This window comes from Oncorhynchus gorbuscha, linkage group LG21 (genome assembly GCF_021184085.1).
Source record: "Oncorhynchus gorbuscha isolate QuinsamMale2020 ecotype Even-year linkage group LG21, OgorEven_v1.0, whole genome shotgun sequence".
NCBI lineage: Eukaryota > Metazoa > Chordata > Actinopteri > Salmoniformes > Salmonidae > Oncorhynchus > Oncorhynchus gorbuscha.
Window position 1 is genome coordinate 16,115,516 of NC_060193.1, and position 21,140 is coordinate 16,136,655.

General features: G+C 44.5%; 1 protein-coding gene across 5 annotated transcripts; it reads right to left on the reverse strand.

Annotated features, from left to right (window-relative positions):
• Positions 1-1,525: 1,525 nt before the first annotated feature.
• Positions 1,526-21,116, reverse strand: LOC124008735 (RNA-binding protein 4-like). 5 transcript variants are annotated; one of them, XR_006834147.1, is made up of 10 exons: positions 20,995-21,116; positions 12,416-12,566; positions 11,850-12,054; positions 10,783-10,910; positions 9,240-10,225; positions 8,673-8,735; positions 8,061-8,132; positions 7,579-7,845; positions 5,081-5,164; positions 1,526-4,287 (listed from the first exon to the last, which is right to left on the reverse strand). XR_006834147.1 is itself a non-coding variant. In XM_046320260.1 (9 exons), the coding sequence occupies exons 2-9, from the start codon at positions 12,557-12,559 to the stop codon at positions 5,155-5,157; spliced, it is 1,875 nt and encodes a 624-aa protein (XP_046176216.1). In that variant the 5' UTR covers positions 12,560-12,566; positions 20,995-21,116; the 3' UTR covers positions 1,526-5,154. The 5 variants fall into 5 exon arrangements, 4 of the variants coding, with proteins under 4 accessions (XP_046176216.1, XP_046176213.1, XP_046176214.1 ...); XM_046320260.1 differs by having other exon boundaries at positions 1,526-5,164; XM_046320257.1 differs by lacking the exons at positions 1,526-4,287; positions 5,081-5,164 and having other exon boundaries at positions 5,278-7,845.
• Positions 21,117-21,140: the final 24 nt, after the last annotated feature.

The window sequence follows — 21,140 nt, forward strand, 5'->3', positions numbered from 1 at the left end:
CGATGGGGTTGAGGTCAGGGCTTTGTGCAGGTCAGTCAAGTTCTTCCACACCGATCTCAACAAACCATTTCTGTATGGACCTCGCTTTGTGCACTGGGGCATTGTCATGCTGAAACAGGAAAGGGCCTTCCCCAAATTGTTGCCACAAAGTTGGAAGCACAGAATTGTCTCGAATGTCATTGTATGTGTAGTGTGTAGTGTTAACATTTTTCTTCACTGGAACTGAAGGGCCTAGTCCGAAATATGAAAAACAGCACCAGACCATTATTCCTCCTCCACCAAACTTTACAGTTGGCACTATGCATTGGGGCAGGTAGCGTTTACCTGGCATCCGCCAAACCCAGATTTTTCTGTCAAACTGCCAGATAGTGAAGCGTGATTCATCACTCCAGAGAAGGCGTTTCCACTGCTCCAGAGCCCAACAGTGGTGAGCTTTACACCACTCCAGCTGATGCTTGGCATTGTGCCTAGTGATCTTAGGCTTGTGTGTGACTGCTCAGCCATGGAAACCCCTTTCATGAAGCTCCCGACGAACAGTTCTTGTGCTGACGTTGCTTCCAGAGGCAGTTTGGAACTCAGTGTGTGTTGCAACCGAGGACAGACCATTTTTACACGCTACGCGCTTCAGCATTCAGCAGTCCCGTTCTGTGAGCTTGTGTGGCCTACCACTTTGCGGTATGTGTATGTGAAAATGTTGCATTTATATGTTTTGTAGTAAAAAAGATACAAAAGTATTTCCAATGTCATCAACCAATTAGTGGACAATAAGGAGTCAATTAATAATTACTGCTTACTCATAATTGTTTAAAATCACGATGCATACTGATGACTTAGATTCTTCCTCTATACATTTTTAATACAAAACATAGAAATGCGCCATTTTCACATAAGGTTGATGTTGGGGTGGTGCTCAAGAGGATGAATATAAAGTTGAAAATTTGTGAAATGTCCCTTTAATCGTTTTAAATTTCAACTGCAGTGAACTGACTTCTGAGTTGGGACATCCCAAGGATACCGTTTAGACTTTTGCGGTCGCTCAGGCTCCATACCCCTCACGCCGACTCCAATGATAAATACAGACCTCCGACAACTTAAATGTCCGTACGTACAGCTACATCTTCTCCTGAAGATACAGATGTGTCCTTATAAATCATACAGACACAGTGTATCTTAAGATGTAGAAAGATATCATTCTGAATCTAGCGAACTGACTTAGGCTTGTTGGAATAGGCTTATTGCATCCATTTCCAAACCTGACGTCGGGGACGCCCAGCCGTGCAATGTATTTTCCATCTATACATTCCATATGAATGTCAGAAGGCTAAACAGCATAATACAGTCAAACAAAGTGATTTAGGCCTACAGTATAACATATATCTCAAATGTTTTATCACAAAAAAATATAATTAAATGGCACGTCACTACTTATTAAAAAAGTGGCTACAAGTTGTTTGCCAAAAGCTTTTTAAATGAGCCTTATTGTGATTATTAAAGAGAGAATAAAACATGACGTTTATTTCAAAAACTCATTTATTTGGGAATGCCATGCAGACGGTACAGTGCCTCAAGACATAAGCAAGGCAAGGAGAAAGGGAGTATACATTATAGTCAATTGGGGTTATTCATTAGTCATAATACATTATGGGCAACATTTTCATGGTGCAAAAATCCTTTAAAACTCATTATCTGGAAGTGTGATTTAATTGGACACTTATTCAGCAATGTGCGTTATAAAAAGGCCACTTTTCATGCCTTGCTTAGTATAGTAAACTAGTTTATGCACTTTCTTATAATGCACATTGAAGAACAATGTCAAATTAAAATCACACTGCCAGATTATAATGTGTTTTCAGGTTTTTCTTTTGACAGATGTGAACCATTTTGCACCGTGGAAATGTCCCCCTTCATCTCCGTCAAGCATGCTGATTCTTTGTTTGAGTTTTTCCTATAAATGTGCTTAAAGTAACAAATGACTCAACATCGATCCATTGCAAAACATCGCCAGAACAATCCAGTTTGGTGTACAATGATGCTCTTTCTCCCTAAAAATGTCTCCTCCAACACCAAGAGAACTGAAAGGCCTCAGAGTAAGATCATAGGTATTAGATAACAATACGAGCTAGCACTACATCAAGCTGCCTTTATACTGTAAGTCTATATATAGCTTCTTCCATAACCACATGTAATCACACACCATTACACTGTAACTACACTTGACTGGGCCCAGATTCTCAATTAAGTCAACTTAGTTACAGCATAGTTACAAGTAAGTTCTTGATTGTGAGAATATAATATTTGATGTGACTAGGTAGCATTTGGGCAACAACGGTATTAAGTGTGAACGACAGTAGACTTGGGTGTCGACCCAGGGCACAAAACTGTGGCCCAATTCCAATTCTGTCCCCTCCCTTTGAAATGTGCACTCGTTCACTCCGTGAGGATTTAAAACCATGGGATTGGTATTGGAGACATGGTATACTTTGAGTGTGTGTCTATGTGTAAGGCAGCATTGATGGCTTCCCTCTCCTGTACTGTGAAGAGAGAGGGAGCAGCCATGAGGTTGTCAGTCAGTGTGAGACAATAGAGAGCAGACCAGGAGAACTTCTTGGCTGGCTACATTTACTCAAACACCAGAGAAAGTCAGACTCCACACATCCAGGTCAGAGTGCGAGGTGTCTGTGTGGGAAAGAGCATCACATCCTGATCATGGAGATTGAAGAATCAGTTGTATTTTGGTGAACCTTAAGGGGGGATTTGTATCGATTACCCCCCAAAACGCATTAAAAACCATCTGGTGCAGTGGTAGACGACTCAGTTTATTTTGTGCAGCACCAGTGTTTATGACTTTCGTGTAGGGCCCCCCATGGTCAGGATAGAAGAGTTAGGGAACAGGGATGGATCAGAGCTGGAGATCCCTACATTACCAACTCACCTTCCTTCCATCCATCCATCCATCCTTTCCTTAACTTCATTCATAAGACAGAGGTGGAGACTCTCGTCTCTGCCCCCCACCGGCAACACACTACTCAGCTGTTCATGCCGGACACCTCAGATGAGTGGGTGTGTGTGTATTCAATCATCTCAACAGGAGGAGGAGATTCAGAGATACGCATTGCAACCCACAGGTACAGCGGGTTGGTGTAGGGACAGCAGCTACCTCGAGGAGAGAAAAAGTCCCCATACCAAAGAAGTCCTAGGAGTCCTGAGATTACAGTGAATCTGCAGGTAGTTGGGCCCTTATTGGGCCGGTCTATCTTATAGGACGTTTTTGATAGGGCGAGAGGGCCATAGGGAACTTGCTGTTAAAAAACCTATTCCAAATGTTATCCTCCAGAGCAAGGTCAGTTTATCGGATTTAATTAGATAAGTTTGACTTGAGTCATTCAACTGCAAGGAGGTGGTGAATAGTGATTAAACTCCCATACACAGCCATGGCAAACCCAGCATCACAGTTTTAGCAAAGCAAAAAAACTCTCGCCCTACAAAGTGTCTGATGAGTTTATACTCTGTCCAGCCGTGTGACCCCACTAGGCCACCATACACGGTGTCCATTGTCATTCACTAGGTCTCTATGGTTACAGCATTAGCCAGGGGTGGGTGTGGCCAGTCGGGGGCTGCTGATCCACAGAGCCCAGCCTAGATCCAAGATGGCGGCAGGCGGCGGCGGCAGCAAGCTGTGTACGGCGGACAGGCGCAGAGGGGGATGGGTTGGGGGGAGGGGCGGCGAATACGGCGGTGTAGGAGTCACTAGCGAGGGCGGGGGATCCACATGTATCAAGCCTCAAAACACCAACGACATCACACACACACTCTCTCAGACACGGAGATTCAGTGACACACTCACTCACTCTTTGAACTACACACACGGTCTCTGGCTCCCAAACATGTAGTCACAGTCAGTCACACACACACACAGTCTCTCTCAGACACACATCAGCACGACAGAGAGAGACTGACAGCCCAGTCACTGTAGGTGCTGCATGGTGAGAGACAGGACAAGTCACTGGAAGTCTGGTAGAAGACATCACAGCGTGAGCAGTGACCCCCAAAAGAAGCCCCCCGGGCAATGTCAACGCAGGTGAGAGGGGAGCTACAGAGGGGGGGAGGGGGGGTGATGGCGGACGAGGAAGGGGTGTTTCGGTCAAGGCACAGTCAGAGAGGGGGACAGTGCTGTTTCATTACCTTGGTGGAGAAGATTGAGTTCCCACTTCCCATTAGCCTGCGCGAAGTTTATTGTCTTCCCACTCTCACCTCACACCTGCTGGGTGGTGTCTGGGCGGCCGGTACCTATTTCAGTTGGAATAGTAGGTCAGTATGTACGGGGCTTTGGACAGAGAGCAGAGTGACATGCACATCCAACACAGCAGAGACAGACACATGGTGTTGGTGGTGAGGTTGTTGGGTAGGAGCAGACACACAAGCCCCCCCCCCCCCACAATCATTCTATCTGTGTGCCTCTCCCCAGGTCTCTGATGTTTTGTGTTTGTCCACCCATTGTTAAAACAAGGAGTCATCTGCAAGCAAGTATTGCGCGCCACTCTACTCAACAGTGAATCTGCAATTAAAATGACATGAAATCGACACTAGTTTGGCACGAAGTGGAAATCAAAAAGATCAGAGGTGACGGAAGCTGTTTTCAGACATGAGCGCATGGTAACAGCATGGTAACACAGTAGATGCCTTGTTGATGTACCTGCGAGGGGTTATGTCCCAGGTCTCTTTCCTCCTAAAGTATACACTTGTTCATTAGCAGAGACATGGCCTAGAACCCTCAAACTCAACTCTGGATGTCAAAGCCTGGTTTAGACCTGGGACACCAGGCGGGTGCAATTAATGATCAGGTATAATAGAACACAAGCAGGACCCGGACATCGTAGGGTCAGAGTTGAATACACCTGGCCTAGGAGTTGGCACCATAAAAACATCCTAATTTCCTCTCGCAACAGTAAAGGGATGTGAACAAGTGCACAGTTGAGGAGAAAATATATATTATTGGCACCCAGGGTCTGTCTCACTGCGCTATAGGCCTAGAGTTTGGGTGAGGCTGGAGAGAGAAGCGCTGACCCCAGACCAGACTTACCCCATCCACGAGGCAGACTAGGGGGGGCACACACAGACGCTACTCCTCCTTGTCTCTGCCACCCTGGTCCCCAGTCATATGTGTCTGGTCATTACAACAAGGAAGGAGAGACAGGAAGGAGTAAAAAAGATGGAAAAAGACGGAAAAACAAGAACGGGGAGATACATCCGAAACGCAGATTTTTCTCTTCCTCACAGTAGTCAGAAACATTCTTTATTGTTTAAATGCTGGGTATGTGTAGTATACATATTAAAAAGCATGCCTTTTTCCTTTTTGTTAAAAAAAAGAAATATTTTAAATAGTTCTAAAAATACGGTCAGAAACAAGGCAAGCAACAAGCATAACAAGAAAGGGTGGGGTTTTTTCCTGATCGCCGAGATCCCACAGATGAAACTCGGTGTGTGTGTGTGTGTGTGTGTGTGTGTGTGTGTGTGTGTGTGTGTGTGTGTGTGTGTGTGTGTGTGTGTGTGTGTGTGTGTGTGTGTGTGTGTGTGTGTGTGTGTGTGTGTGTGTGTGTGTGTGTGTGTGTGTGTGTGTGTGTGTGAGACAGAGATTATATGCAAGATAAAATAGTAAATCACTAAAATCACAGGGATAAGAGGAAGGACACAGCGAAGTACGGGGGTAGTGAGTCGTCTTACAGCGGGGTGCAAGGATACGTCGGAACAGGGAGACTGAAAGATACTGCTCCATCTCTCATCACCATATCATCGGTGTGAACGTTACCGCACCACATTATCCTAACCCCCTTTCCCTCCATCGCAGATTAAAGAGACTGACATGTAGGGGGAAAAAAGCCCTTTAAAAAGGAGATCTTCCCTCCGCTATACGCACTTCACACAAAGTTTAGGCACAACGTTAAAGGGAAATTCCCACCCAAAAACAATATGTTCGTGTTTGTTTCATTAGTCCATTGTTGACATAGTCCCACAATGTTTTGCTTGTCAGCAATCGAGATATGTAACTTTCAAAACGCCGCATCATATGATGCTAAATGGATCATACAGGGATGACCTGTATTTTGAAAGTGACATATCGTTGAAAATGGATTAATGAAACAAACACCAAAATATTGTTTTTGGGTGGAGTTTTCCTTTAAACCTCATTGACACTCATGATTCTCTAGCAAGTCTAAAAAGTTAACTTACTTATAAATCCATAAAATAATTCATACTTGATCTGAGGGGTTAGAATGTACTCTTCATCGACCCGACAACCAGTTACATTACAAAAAAACTAAACTAAAATATTTCATACTTTAAAAGGCCTCTCAAGATGCACTGATGCAGTAAGACTCTAGTAGTACAGTACATAGAAAACGTTGTCCCTATTCTTCTCCAAACTATTGACCAGGGATGGGGTCAATTCCATTTGAAATTAAGCTGAATTTGATTGAAATGGACCTCCAAGCCTGCAACTGACACTGGCTGATATGGATAGAAGGCAGACCATTCATATTCTAACCAGCTAACCTCAGGGCTCTCATTGTCAGAGGTAGGTATAGAGAGACTGAATGTTAAACCCTCTACTGTTCCCATGGTGATCCCGGCATCTCATTTGGTTTACCCAGGCTAAGGTATAGACAGAGTAAATAAGGGCAGAAATGCAGCAGTGTCTTTCAGTGTTGGGGGTTACAGCGGTGTGAGGGAAGGAGGGGGTTGGAGGGGGTTACAGCGGTGTGAGGGAAGGAGGGGGTTGGAGGGGGTTACAGCGGTGTGAGGGAAGGAGGGGGTTGGAGGGGGTTACAGCGGTGTGAGGGAAGGAGGGGGTTGGAGAGGTAGAGGGTAGTTTCATATAGTACAGTGTGCCTATGTTCCTCGAATCTCCCCGGGGTGAGCTCATGAGGGAACAAGGCAGCACGTGTGGGAGTGTGTGTATTACATCGTAACAACAGAAAGCCAACATCACTCTCCCACTCCCACACACACACACTCGCACCACAGTCCCGACGCATACAAGACACACAGACCCCTCCAACCCTGGAGCTACGCAACACACCACAGCGCAGACAGTACAAGAATCGGTTGTGATATTTTTGACCTCATCTCTATGTTGAAGGCATCGACTGTCTGCTACTGGCACCTGTCTACCATTGAGAAAGTCAATAGCTAAACATTGTGTGGTGGTAAGATGACAGAATGTCTCCCCTTCTTTAACTGCACTGTTAGTGTGGTACCAGTACCAAGTTGGGGTTGGGTTTTTACTGTAGTCAAAGGACAACTCCTAAACTCCAAACACACTCTCACACACACAAATCCCCACCGCCACAGTACACACACATATACCCACACACACAGATATACACAGACACACACAGCCGCTGAGAGTGAGGAGGGGTACGAGGGTGGTATACAGTGGTAGGCGGGGGGGAAACAGAGGAGGGGTACGAGGGAGGTGACTATCTGAAGGGGGGCTCAGGCGTGTGAAGGGAGAGTTCGGGGGCTCGGCGGAGGACGGCCTCCTTGCGGTTCGGTGGCGGCGGCAGCGGCGGCTCATACACTCTGGGCGCTGCCACCATGGCGGCGGCCACGGCGGAGGCGGGCACCACTGGCCTGAGGGCGGCGTCCAGCGCCGTGACGTGGGCCGGTTGGCCGTGGTGGTGGGCGTGGCCCGCCATGGCGTGGGCAGGGATGGCAGCCATGGCGTGGTGGTTGGGAGGCGGGTAGGCATACTGGAGCTGTTGGAGTTGCTGGTACTGTTGGAGTTGCTGGTACTGCTGGAGTTGCTGATACTGCTGGTACTGCTGGTAGTACTCTGCATAGTACCTGGGGGAGAGAGGGAATGAGAAGGAGAGAAGGGGGAGGGAGAAGGAGAAATCGAGTGAGACGGGTAGAGCGAGAGAAAAAAGGGTAGGGAGACAGACAGACAAGAGGGTTTGGGATTATCTACTAGGGATTGTATATTAGTCTTTTACACACAAAAATTTGAGTGGGGGTACAGAGAGCCTTTCGGGGGGCGGTAGGTAGGGTAGGTAGCATACTGTAGCTGCTGGAGCTGCTGGTGCTGTTGGTGCTGCTGGTGGTAGTACTCAGCATACTGTTGGTACTGCTCTCTAAGATACACACGGAGGGAGGGGGAAAGATAGAGCGATTTAGATCATTTACCAGTAGGGAATTGTAGTCTTTTAACACCAAGGCATTGACTAGTAGGAAACTGTAGTCTTTTTACACAAACAGCCTTTCAGAAAGAGCGTTTTTAGATCATCTACTAGGGAATTGTAGTCTTTGCACACAAAGAACAGGCTTTCAGGAAATGTACATGGGGTTAAGAGTCTGATGGCATTGAAAGATAATGTCTTGAGAAATTCAGTTCCAGGAAGTATGTCCACTACCACTCCTGAAGTCTGAACATCAAACAGAGGGTCACGTAGTGAAAAGGAGGAGAGGGTGTAGTGCATTGGGGAGGGTCAGAGAGGATTCAATATGGTTAAGTGCTCCTAAAAACTATTGTGGCGAACCCTAACCTCCACTGAAGTCAGCGTTTCACTTAGCCTTGCACTGACGCAAATGGAAGACTAAGTCGAAATTGGACTTAAAGTGGACTTTCTTGACTTAAAGAAGTTTTGACTGGAAATTAGGATTCTCCTAATTACTGTAAGTGCTGGAGCTGCTGGTACTGTTGGTGGTTGTATTCAGCGTACTGTTGGCACTGCTCTCTAAGATCCACACGGAGGGAGGAAGGGAGGGAGAAAGGGAAGGGGACAGATAGAGCATTTAGATCATCTACCAGTAGGGAATTGTAGTCTTTTCACACAAACAGGCTTTCAGAAAATGTACAAGGGGTCAAGCAAGTCTTTGATGGAAATTAAGGATAATGTACTGAGCAATTCAGTTGCTATAAGTACTGTATGTCCACTACCACTCCTGAAGTCTGAACACTGAGGAAGGTTTGTAGTGAGACAGGGTAATGTAGTGAGAAGATAGTGTGTAGGGTGTAGTGCATTGGGGAGGGTAGAAGAGGCTTCAATAAAGAGATTAGGGTTAAGGGCTCCTAAAAGCATTGGGGCGAATACTAACTTCTACTTTAGTCCAGCACTGATGATGTCAATGGGAGACTAAGTCAAAATTCTACATCGTGGACTTTCTTAACTTGTAATTAGCTGTAAAGTTAACTAAATCGTGAAGGGTCAAAGAATCAGAAGAGAAGGAAGTGGTAGTACCTAGCCATGGGGTCCTCTCCAGCCTCCGCTGCTTCCTCTGCAGCTCGCCCGGCGGGGGTGGGGAGCAGCGGCCGGCGTTGCTTAGGGGCTCTCTGGTACATGAAGGGCTTCATGACGGGATCGGGCAGCAGAGACCCCGCAGAGCGCCTCAGGGGACTCCGGTCCCGCTCTCCAGACTTTGCCGCTTGTGCCGCAGCCACTGCCGCCGCGTTCTGCTGCTCGGCCAGAACCTGCTGTCCCTGGGCAAAGTAGTGCTGAACCCTCGCCGCTTCAAAGATGGCCGCCGACGGGTCCGCCGATGCGCTCATGGCGGCACCCATCCCCAAGTGGCCGTAGGCATGCTGGGCGCCCCCATAGAGCGCCGGCGCCATGGCGTAGGCCTGGTTGACTGCCGCGGCAGCCGCAGGCATCTCTACGCCAGGTGCAGCCAGGTAGATGGCCCCCGGGTGGTGGTGGTTAGCCATGGCATGCGCGTAAACTGGCGTGGAGTAGGCGGCAGCAGCGGATGCTGCAGCGGGGCTGGCGGCAATCTGACTGAGCTGACCGTAGAGAGCGGCGTGGCTGGGGTTCATGGAGCTGGCGTACACCTGCGTGGCGCCCGCCTGCGTCAACGCTGCCGCCTGATTGGCTGCCTGGACCCCATAGAGCTGATTGGCCACGTTAGCGCCGTAGACCTGCGTCGCCAGGGCACCATACACCGCCTGGTTGACGGGGTTTCCTTCCGCCCGCGTGCCGGTGGTGAGGCCCGTCAACGCTGCGTAGGTGGGGTCAAAGGTCGAGGTGTTGTAGACAGAGTTGTGGACGCTTTGCTGGACCTGGAGGGGCAGACCGGCTGCGGCGGCGGCGGCTGCAGCTAACACAGCTGCCTGGCTCTGGTACTGTTCCAGAGAGGACTTCCCTACAGGGCACTCCCCGGCATAGTGGCCCTGCTTCCCACAGCTCACACAGGGGATCTTCCCCGTCGGGGTCTGCTTGGAGGGCTGCACCTGTATGGAGACGGACACCATTTGTTAGCGAGCTTCAGGAACTGTCTTTACTAAGAGACAACCAGATCTAGCCTACAACTCAGAGCATTATAGGCACGGTAGTGGTTCTCAAACCTATCCTCGGGGACCCCCAGACATTTCGCAATTTTGTTGCAGTCCTAAACTAACTCACCTAGTCAAGGGCTTGATGATTAGTTGACAAGTGGAATCAGGTGTCCTAGCTGTGGAATAATTCAAATACATGGAATGGCTGGGGATCTGCGAGGAGAGGTTTGAGAACCACTGCGGTTGTACACCATGCTAAACCTTCAGGAACGCCTTCACCATCATAGAACTGGATATACAAGACAGGGCAGTATGGGTAATGTAGTACACAAAAAATAGAATCACTAGAACAGGCATCACCCCTCAGACCACAGCAATTTGGCTGCACCCTCATGGGTACACTCAAAATGGTCACCGATCCTCATTTAACAATGCCAATTGACTTGAATGGAGGAGTGGGGGGTGCCAGTCAAGGGATTCTATCTCCATGCCAGTGCATCGTGCTACAGCACCTTGGAGAGCTCCACGGAGAGCGGGCGTCCCTTGAAGGAGGTGCCGTGAAGGGCCTCGATGGCCTGAAGAGCCTCCTCCTTGTTCTCCATGTGCACGAAGGCGTAGCCTGCAGAAGAGGAGAGCCTGGCTGTCATTGAGCACAGGGACACCAGTTAGAACCACACCGGGCATGCCACACACACATCTTACCACTCTATACACACACGTTTCTTCCTGCTCTATACAACTACACACAAACCTTACCTGATTGTCAAGTTGCACAATGAAAAAGCCCCAAACAACTTAGAATACCTTGGATCTTTACACTTTCAACTACCCATCACCGGTATGCAGTGCAATGACATAGGTGACGGTACTCATTTTGGGTGCTGGTACCCGTCATATATGAAAGCCAATGGCCTGTTCTATAAGAGGTGCAGCACTCCAGAGGTAGAGTATTAGGTGTCTGTACTCCGTACTAGACGACACCGGCCGGCCTACTTCAAGCACTTGTACGCCATAATGTACTGTAAGCTCCACGGTGAGATTCCCTCTAGGTACAGATCTAGGATCAGTTTCCCTTCCCCCAAACCTAACCATTAAAACATACACATATGCTTTATTGTGACATTCACCAGATTGGTGGAGTGAAATGTGTTGTTTTACAGGATCGGCCAAATTAGTGTTAAGTGCCTTGCTTCAAGGACACAGACACTTCACCTTGTCGGCTTGAGTATATACGAACCAACGACCTTTCGGTTACGGGCCCAACGGTCTGACCACTAGGCTAGCTGCCGCCCTAGTAGTGGGGGAAATGCAAACTGACCCAAGATCAACATCTAGGGTCAACTTCACCCTTCGCCATACTGAGCAATCTCTCCCTTCACCCTCATGAGTACCATTATGATAACGTTATTATTTTGGTGGGTGCTTATATTTGTCCTATTTCACACGTGTACAAGTGTGTATTACATACATGTGTGAAGTGGAAATGTGTTCATTGCATATCCCAAATCCCCCTGAGACACCCTCGTAGGGATACTCCCTTCTCGTGGAGTACCCCTCAATGAGAAGGGGCGTGGCTCACCTTTGACTTTGTCGCACTCCAGCACTTTACCAAAGGTCTGGAAGAGCTCCTGGAGGTCCTCGGTGGTGCACATGCCCGACAGGTTCCCCACAAACACCTTGGTGGAGTGGAGCGGTCTGCCCCGGGACTCCTCCACCACCAGGTTCCTCCCCCGGAACTCCCTGCCGTTCAGCTCCCTGATGGCCCGCTCTGCAGCCCCCTCACCCTGGGAGTAGATTTGATTAGAAAACAAAGTAAATGTAAAAATAATAAGACATTCATTTAGATTAGGAGACTTTAAAGTGAGGAAAACTCAATGAGGAAATACATTTTGTACCATATCAACTCAATGTAGCCTATGAACACACAAAAACAATCACCATTTAAAAATGACAAACACACAGTTCTGTAGTGCACTCGCCGCCGGGGATTTAAAAGAATAGGATCGGTTGGTGTAAACATTGGCTGGAAGGCGTTTAGATCATTGTTATATCCATGACGAAGAGTGTGCAAGTTTACACTTTAGAAGAACTGAAGAGAATTGGGACTTAGACCTTAGTCCTCCCTATGGGATATCTATAGCCTACCTGTAGGTGTACGAAGGCGAACTGTCGGAGAACGCTGCAACTGACCACCTGGCCGTACGCCTCAAAGATGGCCGATAGCTCCTCCTGGGTGGTGTCTAGAGCCAGGTTGCCCACGAAGAGCTTCACCGTGTTGCTCTTGTCCATAGTGGAGCTGTGGTGGGACATGCACAGATACGGGCAGACAGAGATAGATACAGGCAGACAGGGGAGGGGACACAAGGGAGAGAGAGAGAGACAAGTGAACATACTGTAAAAGACAAAACATTCGGAACTTGCACTTGTCCACAATGCTGGAAACACCAAAAACCAAACAGTCCAAGATACGCCCATAAGGGAGAAAGCAAGAGCTGACAAAATGAATGAGGAGACCACAGGGGAAAAGGAAGTATGTGTCAGGAAAATATTTGACAATTGACCACCAGGCAGAATAACAATATGGAAAACACCAGAGTTCTAATATGTAATTATATGGAAGACACCATAGATGTCTAATATGTAATTATATGGAAGACACCATGGAGTTCTAATATGTAATTATATGGAAGACACCATGGAGTTCTAATATGTAATTATATGGAAGACACCATGGAGTTCTAATATGTAATTATATGGAAGACACCATGGAGTTCTAATATGTAATTATATGGAAGACACCATAGATTTCTAATATGTAATTATATGGAAGACACCATAGATTTCTAATATGTAATTATATGGAAGACACCATGGAGTTCTAATATGTAATTATATGGAAGACACCATAGATTTCTAATATGTAATTATATGGAAGACACCATGGAGTTCTAATATGTAATTATATGGAAGACACCATGGAGTTCTAATATGTAATTATATGGAAGACACCATGGAGTTCTAATATGTAATTATATGGAAGACACCATAGATTTCTAATATGTAATTATATGGAAGACAACATGGAGTTCTAATATGTAATTATATGGAAGACACCATAGATGTCTAATATGTAATTATATGGAAGACACCATAAATTTCTAATATGTAATTATATGGAAGACACCATGGAGTTCTAATATGTAATTATATGGAAGACACCAAGAGTTCTAATATGTAATTATATGGAAGACACCATGGAGTTCTAATATGTAATTATATGGAAGACACCATGGAGTTCTAATATGTAATTATATGGAAGACACCATGGAGTTCTAATATGTAATTATATGGAAGACACCATAGACACTTGGTTATGTAGCCTTACTAGCCTATTCTATTATCATGCAACATGTTGAATTCTGACCTTACTTCTTTCAGGTCAAGAAGCACTAGGCTACCCTGCAGGTTTATCACAACAGTTTAGGGCCAGTTGCTATGCTAGCTGTAAATCGAAAAGCACAAAAATGTACTTTTCTGTGCCAAGCGCATGTATAGAATACTGGAAATGCTCTACATGGTAGCCTTTCCGCTGAGATCAGATCCATTTTTTTTGTACATGGTATACGAAAAGCTTATATTTCCATCACTAAACCGACTTCAGTTGAGGCATCACTGGAGCGGGGAAAACTATTTATTTCTAATGGCGCAGCACGAGACAAAGTTTAAAAAATAAAAATTATAAAAAATGCTTGAACCATTGGGCAGTGTTGCCATGTTCACGATTGAATTCCGGTAAATTGGGCTACTTTGAAAACAATGAACTGGACGACATATACAACGATATAGCACAGGGTGCCTTCATCCATTCAAAGGCCAAATGGATTGAGAAAGGTGGAAAAAACACATCTTATTTCATTCATTTGGAGAAAAGTAGGCAGACTAGGAATAGTATTTCATCCATTTATGTAAACAACACTATATCTGATGATCTTGAAGTGATTCATGAGGAAATACACTCTTTCTAGAGTTCACTGTATCAATCTCATCTTTCGGAAGGCGACTTGGATTCCTTTTTTGATTCTGTTAATAACTCTGTTAACCCTATAGTGGTGTGGGGGCTGTGCTTTGGCAAAGTGGGTGGGGTTATATCCTTCCTGTTTGGCCCTGTCCGGGGGTGTCCTCGGATGGGGCCACAGTGTCTCCTGATCCCTCCTGTCTCAGCCTCCAGTATTTATGCTGCAGTAGTTTATGTGTCGGGGGGCTAGGGTCAGTTTGTTATATCTGGAGTACTTCTCCTGTCCTATTCGGTGTCCTGTGTGAATCTAAGTGTGCGTTCTCTAATTCTCTCCTTCTCTCTTTCTTTCCCTCTCTCGGAGGACCTGAGGCCTAGGACCATGCCCCAGGACTACCTGACATGATGACTCCTTGCTGTCCCCAGTCCACCTGGCCGTGCTGCTGCTCCAGTTTCAACTGTTCTGCCTTATTATTATTCGACCATGCTGGTCATTTATGAACATTTGAACATCTTGGCCATGTTCTGTTATAATCTCGACCCGGCACAGCCAGAAGAGGACTGGCCACCCCACATATGCTCTCTCTAATTCTCTCTTTCTTCCTCTCTCTCGGAGGACCTGAGCCCTAGGACCATGCCCCAGGACTACCTGACATGATGACTCCTTGCTGTCCCCAGTCCACCTGACAGTGCTGCTGCTCCAGTTTCAACAGTTCTGTATTATTATTATTCGACCATGCTGGTCATTTATGAACATTTGAACATCTTGGCCATGTTCCGTTATAATCTCCACCCGGCACAGCCAGAAGAGGACTGGCCACCCCACATAGCCTGGTTCCTCTCTAGGTTTCTTCCTAGGTTTTGGCCTTTCTAGGGAGTTTTTCCTAGCCACCGTGCTTCTACACCTGCATTGCTTGCTGTTTGGGGTTTTAGGCTGGGTTTCTGTACAGCACTTTGAGATATCAGCTGATGTACAAAGGGCTATATAAATAAATTTGATTTTGATTTGATATAGAAGAAAAGTTTAAGGAACTCTGTGATTCCGATATAGGTATTACTGAGTTGGACCAAGCCATTAAACAAATTCCTATAGGTAAATCCCCTGGACCGAATGTCCTGACAGCTGAATTCTATTGAGATTTTTGGCCTGATATTAGAGAGTTGTGCTTTCTTACCTCCTTTGAGACGGGGACAAATAGTTCTAATACCCAAACCAAAGAAGGACAATTGGAGAACAATCATGTTGGTAACTGACTATAAGTTACTAGCCCATGTCTATGCCAATAGGCTGAAAAAAGCCCTTGGTGATATACAGTTGAAGTCAGAAGATTTACATACAACTTAGCCAAATACATTTAAACTCAGCTTTTCAAATTCCAGACATTTAATCCTAGTAAAAATACCCTGTCTTAGGTCAGTTAGGATCACCACTTTTTTAAAGAATGTGAAATGTCAGAATAATAGTAGAGAGAATGATTTATTTCAGCTTTTATTTCTTTCATCACATTCCCAGTGTGTCAGAAGTTTACATACACTCAATTAGTATTTGGTAACATTGCCTTTAAATTGTTTAACTTGGGTCAAATCTTTTGGGAAGCTTTCCACAAACTTCGAACAATAATTTGGGTGAATTTTGTCCCATTCCTCCTGACATAGCTGGTGCACCAGTCCCTCCTGCAGCAAAGCACCCCCACAACATGATGCTGCCACCCCCGTGCTTCACGGTTGGGATGGTGTTCTTCGGGTTGCAAGCCTCCCACTTTTCCCTCCAAACATAACGATGGTTATTATGGCCAAACAATTCTATCAGACATTTCTCCAAAAAGTACAATCCCCAAGTGCAATCCCCACAATCCCCTTTGTTCCCATGTGCAGTTGCAAAGCGGAGTCTCGCTTTTTTATGGCGGTTTTGGAGCAGTTGCTTCTTCCTTGCTGAGCGGCCTTTCTACTTATGTCGATATAGGACTCGTTTTACTGTGGAAATAGATACTTTTGTACCTGTTTACTCCAGCATCTTCACAAGGTCCTTTGCTGTTGTTCTGGGATTCATTTGCACTTTTCGCACAAAAGTACATTCATCAGGGCCTCCCGGGTGGCGCAGTGGTTAAGGGCGCTGTACTGCAGTGCTAGCTGCGTCACCAGAGACCCTGGGTTCACGCCCAGGCTCTGTCGTAACTGGCCCCGACCGGGAGGTCCGTGGGGCGACGCACAATTGGCCTAGCGAGGGTTTGGCCGGTAGGGAAATCGGCCTGGACGCAGTGTGCGCGAACCAAGGTTGTGTTAAGAAGCAGTGCGGCTTGGTTGGGTTGTGTATCGGAGGACGCGTGACTTTCAACCTTCGTCTCTCCCTAGACCGTACGGGAGTTGTAGCGATGAGACAATATAGTAGCTACTAAAACAATTGGATACCACGAAATTGGGGAGAAAAAGGGGTACAATTTCAAAAATAATAATATATATTTTTGTAAAGTACGTTCATCTTGAGGAGACAAAACGCGTCTCCTTCTTGAGCGGTATGACGGCTGCTTCATTTGTACAGGAGTTTGGAAATTGCTCCCAAGGATGAACTAGACTTGTTGAGGTCTACAATTGTTTTTCTGGAGGTGTTGGCTGATTTCTTTAGATTTTCCCATAATGTCAAGCAAAATAGGCACCGAGTTTGAAGGTAGGCCTTGAAATACATCCACAGGTACACCTCCAATTGACTCAAATGATGTCAATTAGCCTATCAGAAGCTTTTAAAGCCATGACATAATTTTCGGAAATGTTCCAAGCTGTTTAAAGACTGAGTCAACTTAGTGTATGTAAACTTCTGACCCACTGGAATTGTGATACAGTGAATTATACGTGAAATAATCTGTCTTGTAAACAATTGTTGGAAAAATGACTTGTGTCCTGCACAAAGTAGATGTCCTAACCGACTTGCCAAAACTATAGTTTGTTAACAAGAAATTTGTGGAGTGGTTGAAAAATGAGTTTTAATGACTCCAACCTAAGTGTCTGTAAACTTCCGTATTTTTATTTAAGATACATTTCAGTCAATTTGCAGATGATACTGCCCTTTTCCTAAATTAAACTTTTGAAATGACATCTGTCTAATCCTACCACTATGTGGTATCATATCCCTAACAGTCTGTTTAATACACTCAAACTTGAATTCCAAAATAAATGACCCTCCAAAATTACCCGTGAAATTGTCTAAGTTAGACCAGAAAAAAAAATTCTGGAAAAAGATATTCAAGAACAATTTCCCCCTCCATAAAACAGTGATTTGAATAATAGCACTAATAAAATGAATAGGAAATCCACTTATTAAGAACACTGTTATATTATGAGGTTGTTTCCACTTTACCAAGTTTACAAATGAATGACTTGAACCTTTTGGATAAAAAATTAATGATAAGTGGATACAATTGGCAGTTAATTAAGTATTTTTTGTGATTATAATTCAGTATATTGCTATGGAAGTGACCAACCCAAGCTATGGTCAAAAGCCATGACCTTTTACTTTAATTGTCCAGTTATCGCAACATTTAAAGAAACTAATTTTAAAATATTTTCTCACATCTACCCTGTTAATTACTTATTGGACAAAAGGTTACATTTTGACAAAGAAAATGCTCCTCTGATTCAGAATCTTTAGAACATGTATTTTTTTCATGCTGCCATTCTAGTAAACTATGGATTGAAATTCATGGATGGTTGTGTATACACATCTCCAAAATTACCTTTGATGACATTAAACGGCATTATGCTTATCCTTGTCAATTCCGATCATAACTATTTTATTAACATTACTATTCTCTTGGTCAAATATCATATTCACAAAATGTAAATAGGGTGGGAAATTTCCATTTGATTTTTATTGAACTTTTACAATTTTACAAATCCCTCAAACTTGTGAAACTTAAAAAGTAGGGAAAAAATACTAGAAGTCATTTCTCTGGATGTTTGTGAATGTCTCATTGCCTTGTCACATCTAAAATGTCCTGAATTATTATTTATTTTTATGGTCCCTTGGTGTTTTATTATTTGATTTTATTCACAGGAATGTCCCTGTATTGATGTGTAAAATTGTTATTGTTGCAATAAAAATAAAACAATTTGCGGGGAAATTTTATTGGAGCGGGTGGTAGGTTTTTTGGTCTACTTCTAAATTGCACCGCGGCTGCTGTGGCATTTCTAAAATAAAATAATATATATGTTTCACTGTGACCTGCTTACTGTGTATGTGAATGAATGGTGGAGAGGGGGAGGGCCGGAGGGGTGTGTGTGTGTGTTGAGGTCGCTGGTTGAAGAGAGTGCTGCAGCAGAGGCAGCTGAGTCACCGCGACAGAGTAGCACGCGCGCACGTCGTGATAACTTTTGACCAGTTGTAGGTAGGCTATTTAGAATCCTCATTATGGAGACACCCTTTTTCCCAAAAACATTTTAACGTGCTAGAACTGATACAATGGCGACCACGCATTGGAAAACGACGTAATGCGCACTAGAGCTCTTTAGATAAATTCGCTCAGGAGGTGGCCTAAAGTAAACTGCATTCTGATGTAGACTTTTCTTATGGATAACAGTATCGAAGGGTTTAACGCATGCTCAGTTCAAGGGTCTGCAGGACTGCGCGAGTGGAAATGGTTATGTAGCTTGTGTAATGGAAAATGTCCACAATGAAAATTCCATTAATTGTAGAGAATGATTGGTTGCATTTTCATCTATTGGCCATCAAGTAGGCTATTAACTTCTATGTCATCTACCATTTAAAATCAAATTGTAAGTGTCACATGTGCCGAATAAAACAGGTGTAGACCTTAACGTGAAATGCTTACATTACAAGCCCTTAACCAACAATGCAGTTCAAGAACTAGAGTTTAAAAAATACTTTTAAAAATATATATATATATATATATATATATAAATACAATAAATATATATTGAAATGACGATATCACTGGAGTCATTGCAAATACATTTGTGCCATTTGTGAAGCCTACCCAGAGCTGGCAACCAGATGTAATAAATTGCCTAGAATTCAGTTTGTTGTTGTAGCCTTGTGATCATGGTCACAGCTCTATTGTAAATGTACCATTCTCCACATTTAATGTCAGTTTCATTGTGGATTTTTTACCTGAAATTAGATTTTGGCATTTTTTTTTTACCTGAAATTAGATTTTGGCATATCAGGGGCAGCGTAGCCTAGTGGTTAGAGCATTGGACTAGTAACCGGAAGGTTGCGAGTTCAAACCCCCGAGCTGACATGGTACAAATCTGCCGTTCTGCCCCTGAACAGGCAGTTAACCCACTGTTCCCAGGCCGTCATTGAAAATAAGAATATGTTCTTAACTGACTTGCCTGGTTAAATAAAGGTTAAAAAAAATAGGCTACCTGCATCTAGCTCAGCAAACCACGGCAAAGTTGAATTGCAATTATAACCCCTGATTTGTGTCAGTAGCCTATGAAATAACAAGTACCTCTTGCAAATAGGCCATTTATAACGGTTTGTAGTCTTAACATCTGCCACAATTGCCAGAAAATAACATAACATTTAAAACAAGGACATTCATCCAAGTGATTCTTGCAGAGATTTCAAGATCCTCTGTCCAACTTTCATCACTCAAACTCTCCTGTCTAATTTATCTATAGTTATGCACATGCTGCAAACTGGATTTATTCACAATTATAAACTGGCTGGTTTGAGCCCTGATTGCTGATTGGTTGAAAGCCATGGTATATCAGATGTGTGTCAGGGGAATGACAAAAACATACTTTTTACTGTTCTAAGTTGGTAACCAGTTTATAATAGCAATAAGGCACCTCAGGGGTTTTTGGTATATGGCCAATGTACCACGGCTAAAAGCTATGTCCTAAGAACAGCCCTTAGCTGTGGTATATTAATAAGGGTGGTTTATCTTTTCTCTTGCGACAGTCTTAAACTGGCAAGAATTATCATTGTGATGGGAAACCGGATTTAGCTTCTTAGCCTACGCTGTTAAAAAAATACGTCGATATTCCTTCTTAATTCGCTCAATAAGGTTATGGAAAATGGATTTTGGGTATATGTGGCAACTCCCCCCTTGCAGCTGAAAAACATTTTTGGGCTAGTTGTCAGGCCTTGTGGGCGGGTTTTCAGAGGTCACTGGGCTACAAATTTTAGCTTCACCTGGCAACCCTGCCATTGGGAATCTCCCGATGGACGTTACAGATATGTATCAAAAACGTGGTTCGGGTTTACCTGACTTTCCAATTCGCTGCTAAGACTGAGAAAACAGTTGATAGACGACACATGTTTTCTTTAAAATTACCCATATGGACTGGAGAGGATGCTTAGGTTTTGGTTGGTGTGACCGAAACTGAACAAACCTCGCGGCGAAAATGTGAGACGATTTGCCTAAGTAGCTGGAAATGGGGTTTCGATGCCATTGTTGTGTTATCATTAATCCAATCTACAAAAACAGTACACGAACTGTATCGGATGAGTGGTGGACATATAACAAAACAATGTTACATTGGAAATGTTAGTCACAGCATTTTTCCGCACTGGAACGGATACATTGCACGATAGCGAAAATGTCTTCAATGGAACGACAATACGCTTTCGTGTCATTGGTTCTTCCGCTGACGATTAAAACCTAATATTTCTACGAATCGTTACTTATATTGTTCATCTTTAGTAAATAAATCGAATAAAAGAGGTACATAAATCTACCATCTTACTTACCTAAGCAGTGCCGTGTTTCAAAATGGTAGCGCCTGCTTCCGTTTTTTAGAAGGCTTCACCAATGGGGAAGTCAGGGGGTTGGGGGGCTGCCACACCAGAATGCTGATTCTTCACAATCGCCGTACATTTTTTTAACAGATAGGCTA

Coding starts and splice junctions, on each gene's coding strand:
- LOC124008735 (XM_046320257.1), bottom strand. CDS start 12,559: ATGGACAAGAGCAACACGGTGAAGCTCTTCGTGGGCAACCTGGCTCTA. Junction 12,055..12,415: donor TCGCCTTCGTACACCTACAG/GTAGGCTATAGA, acceptor ATCTACTCCCAG/GGTGAGGGGGCTGCAGAGCG. Junction 8,736..9,239: donor GGAGAGGACCCCATGGCTAG/GTACTACCACTT, acceptor TGTGGATCTTAG/AGAGCAGTGCCAACAGTACG.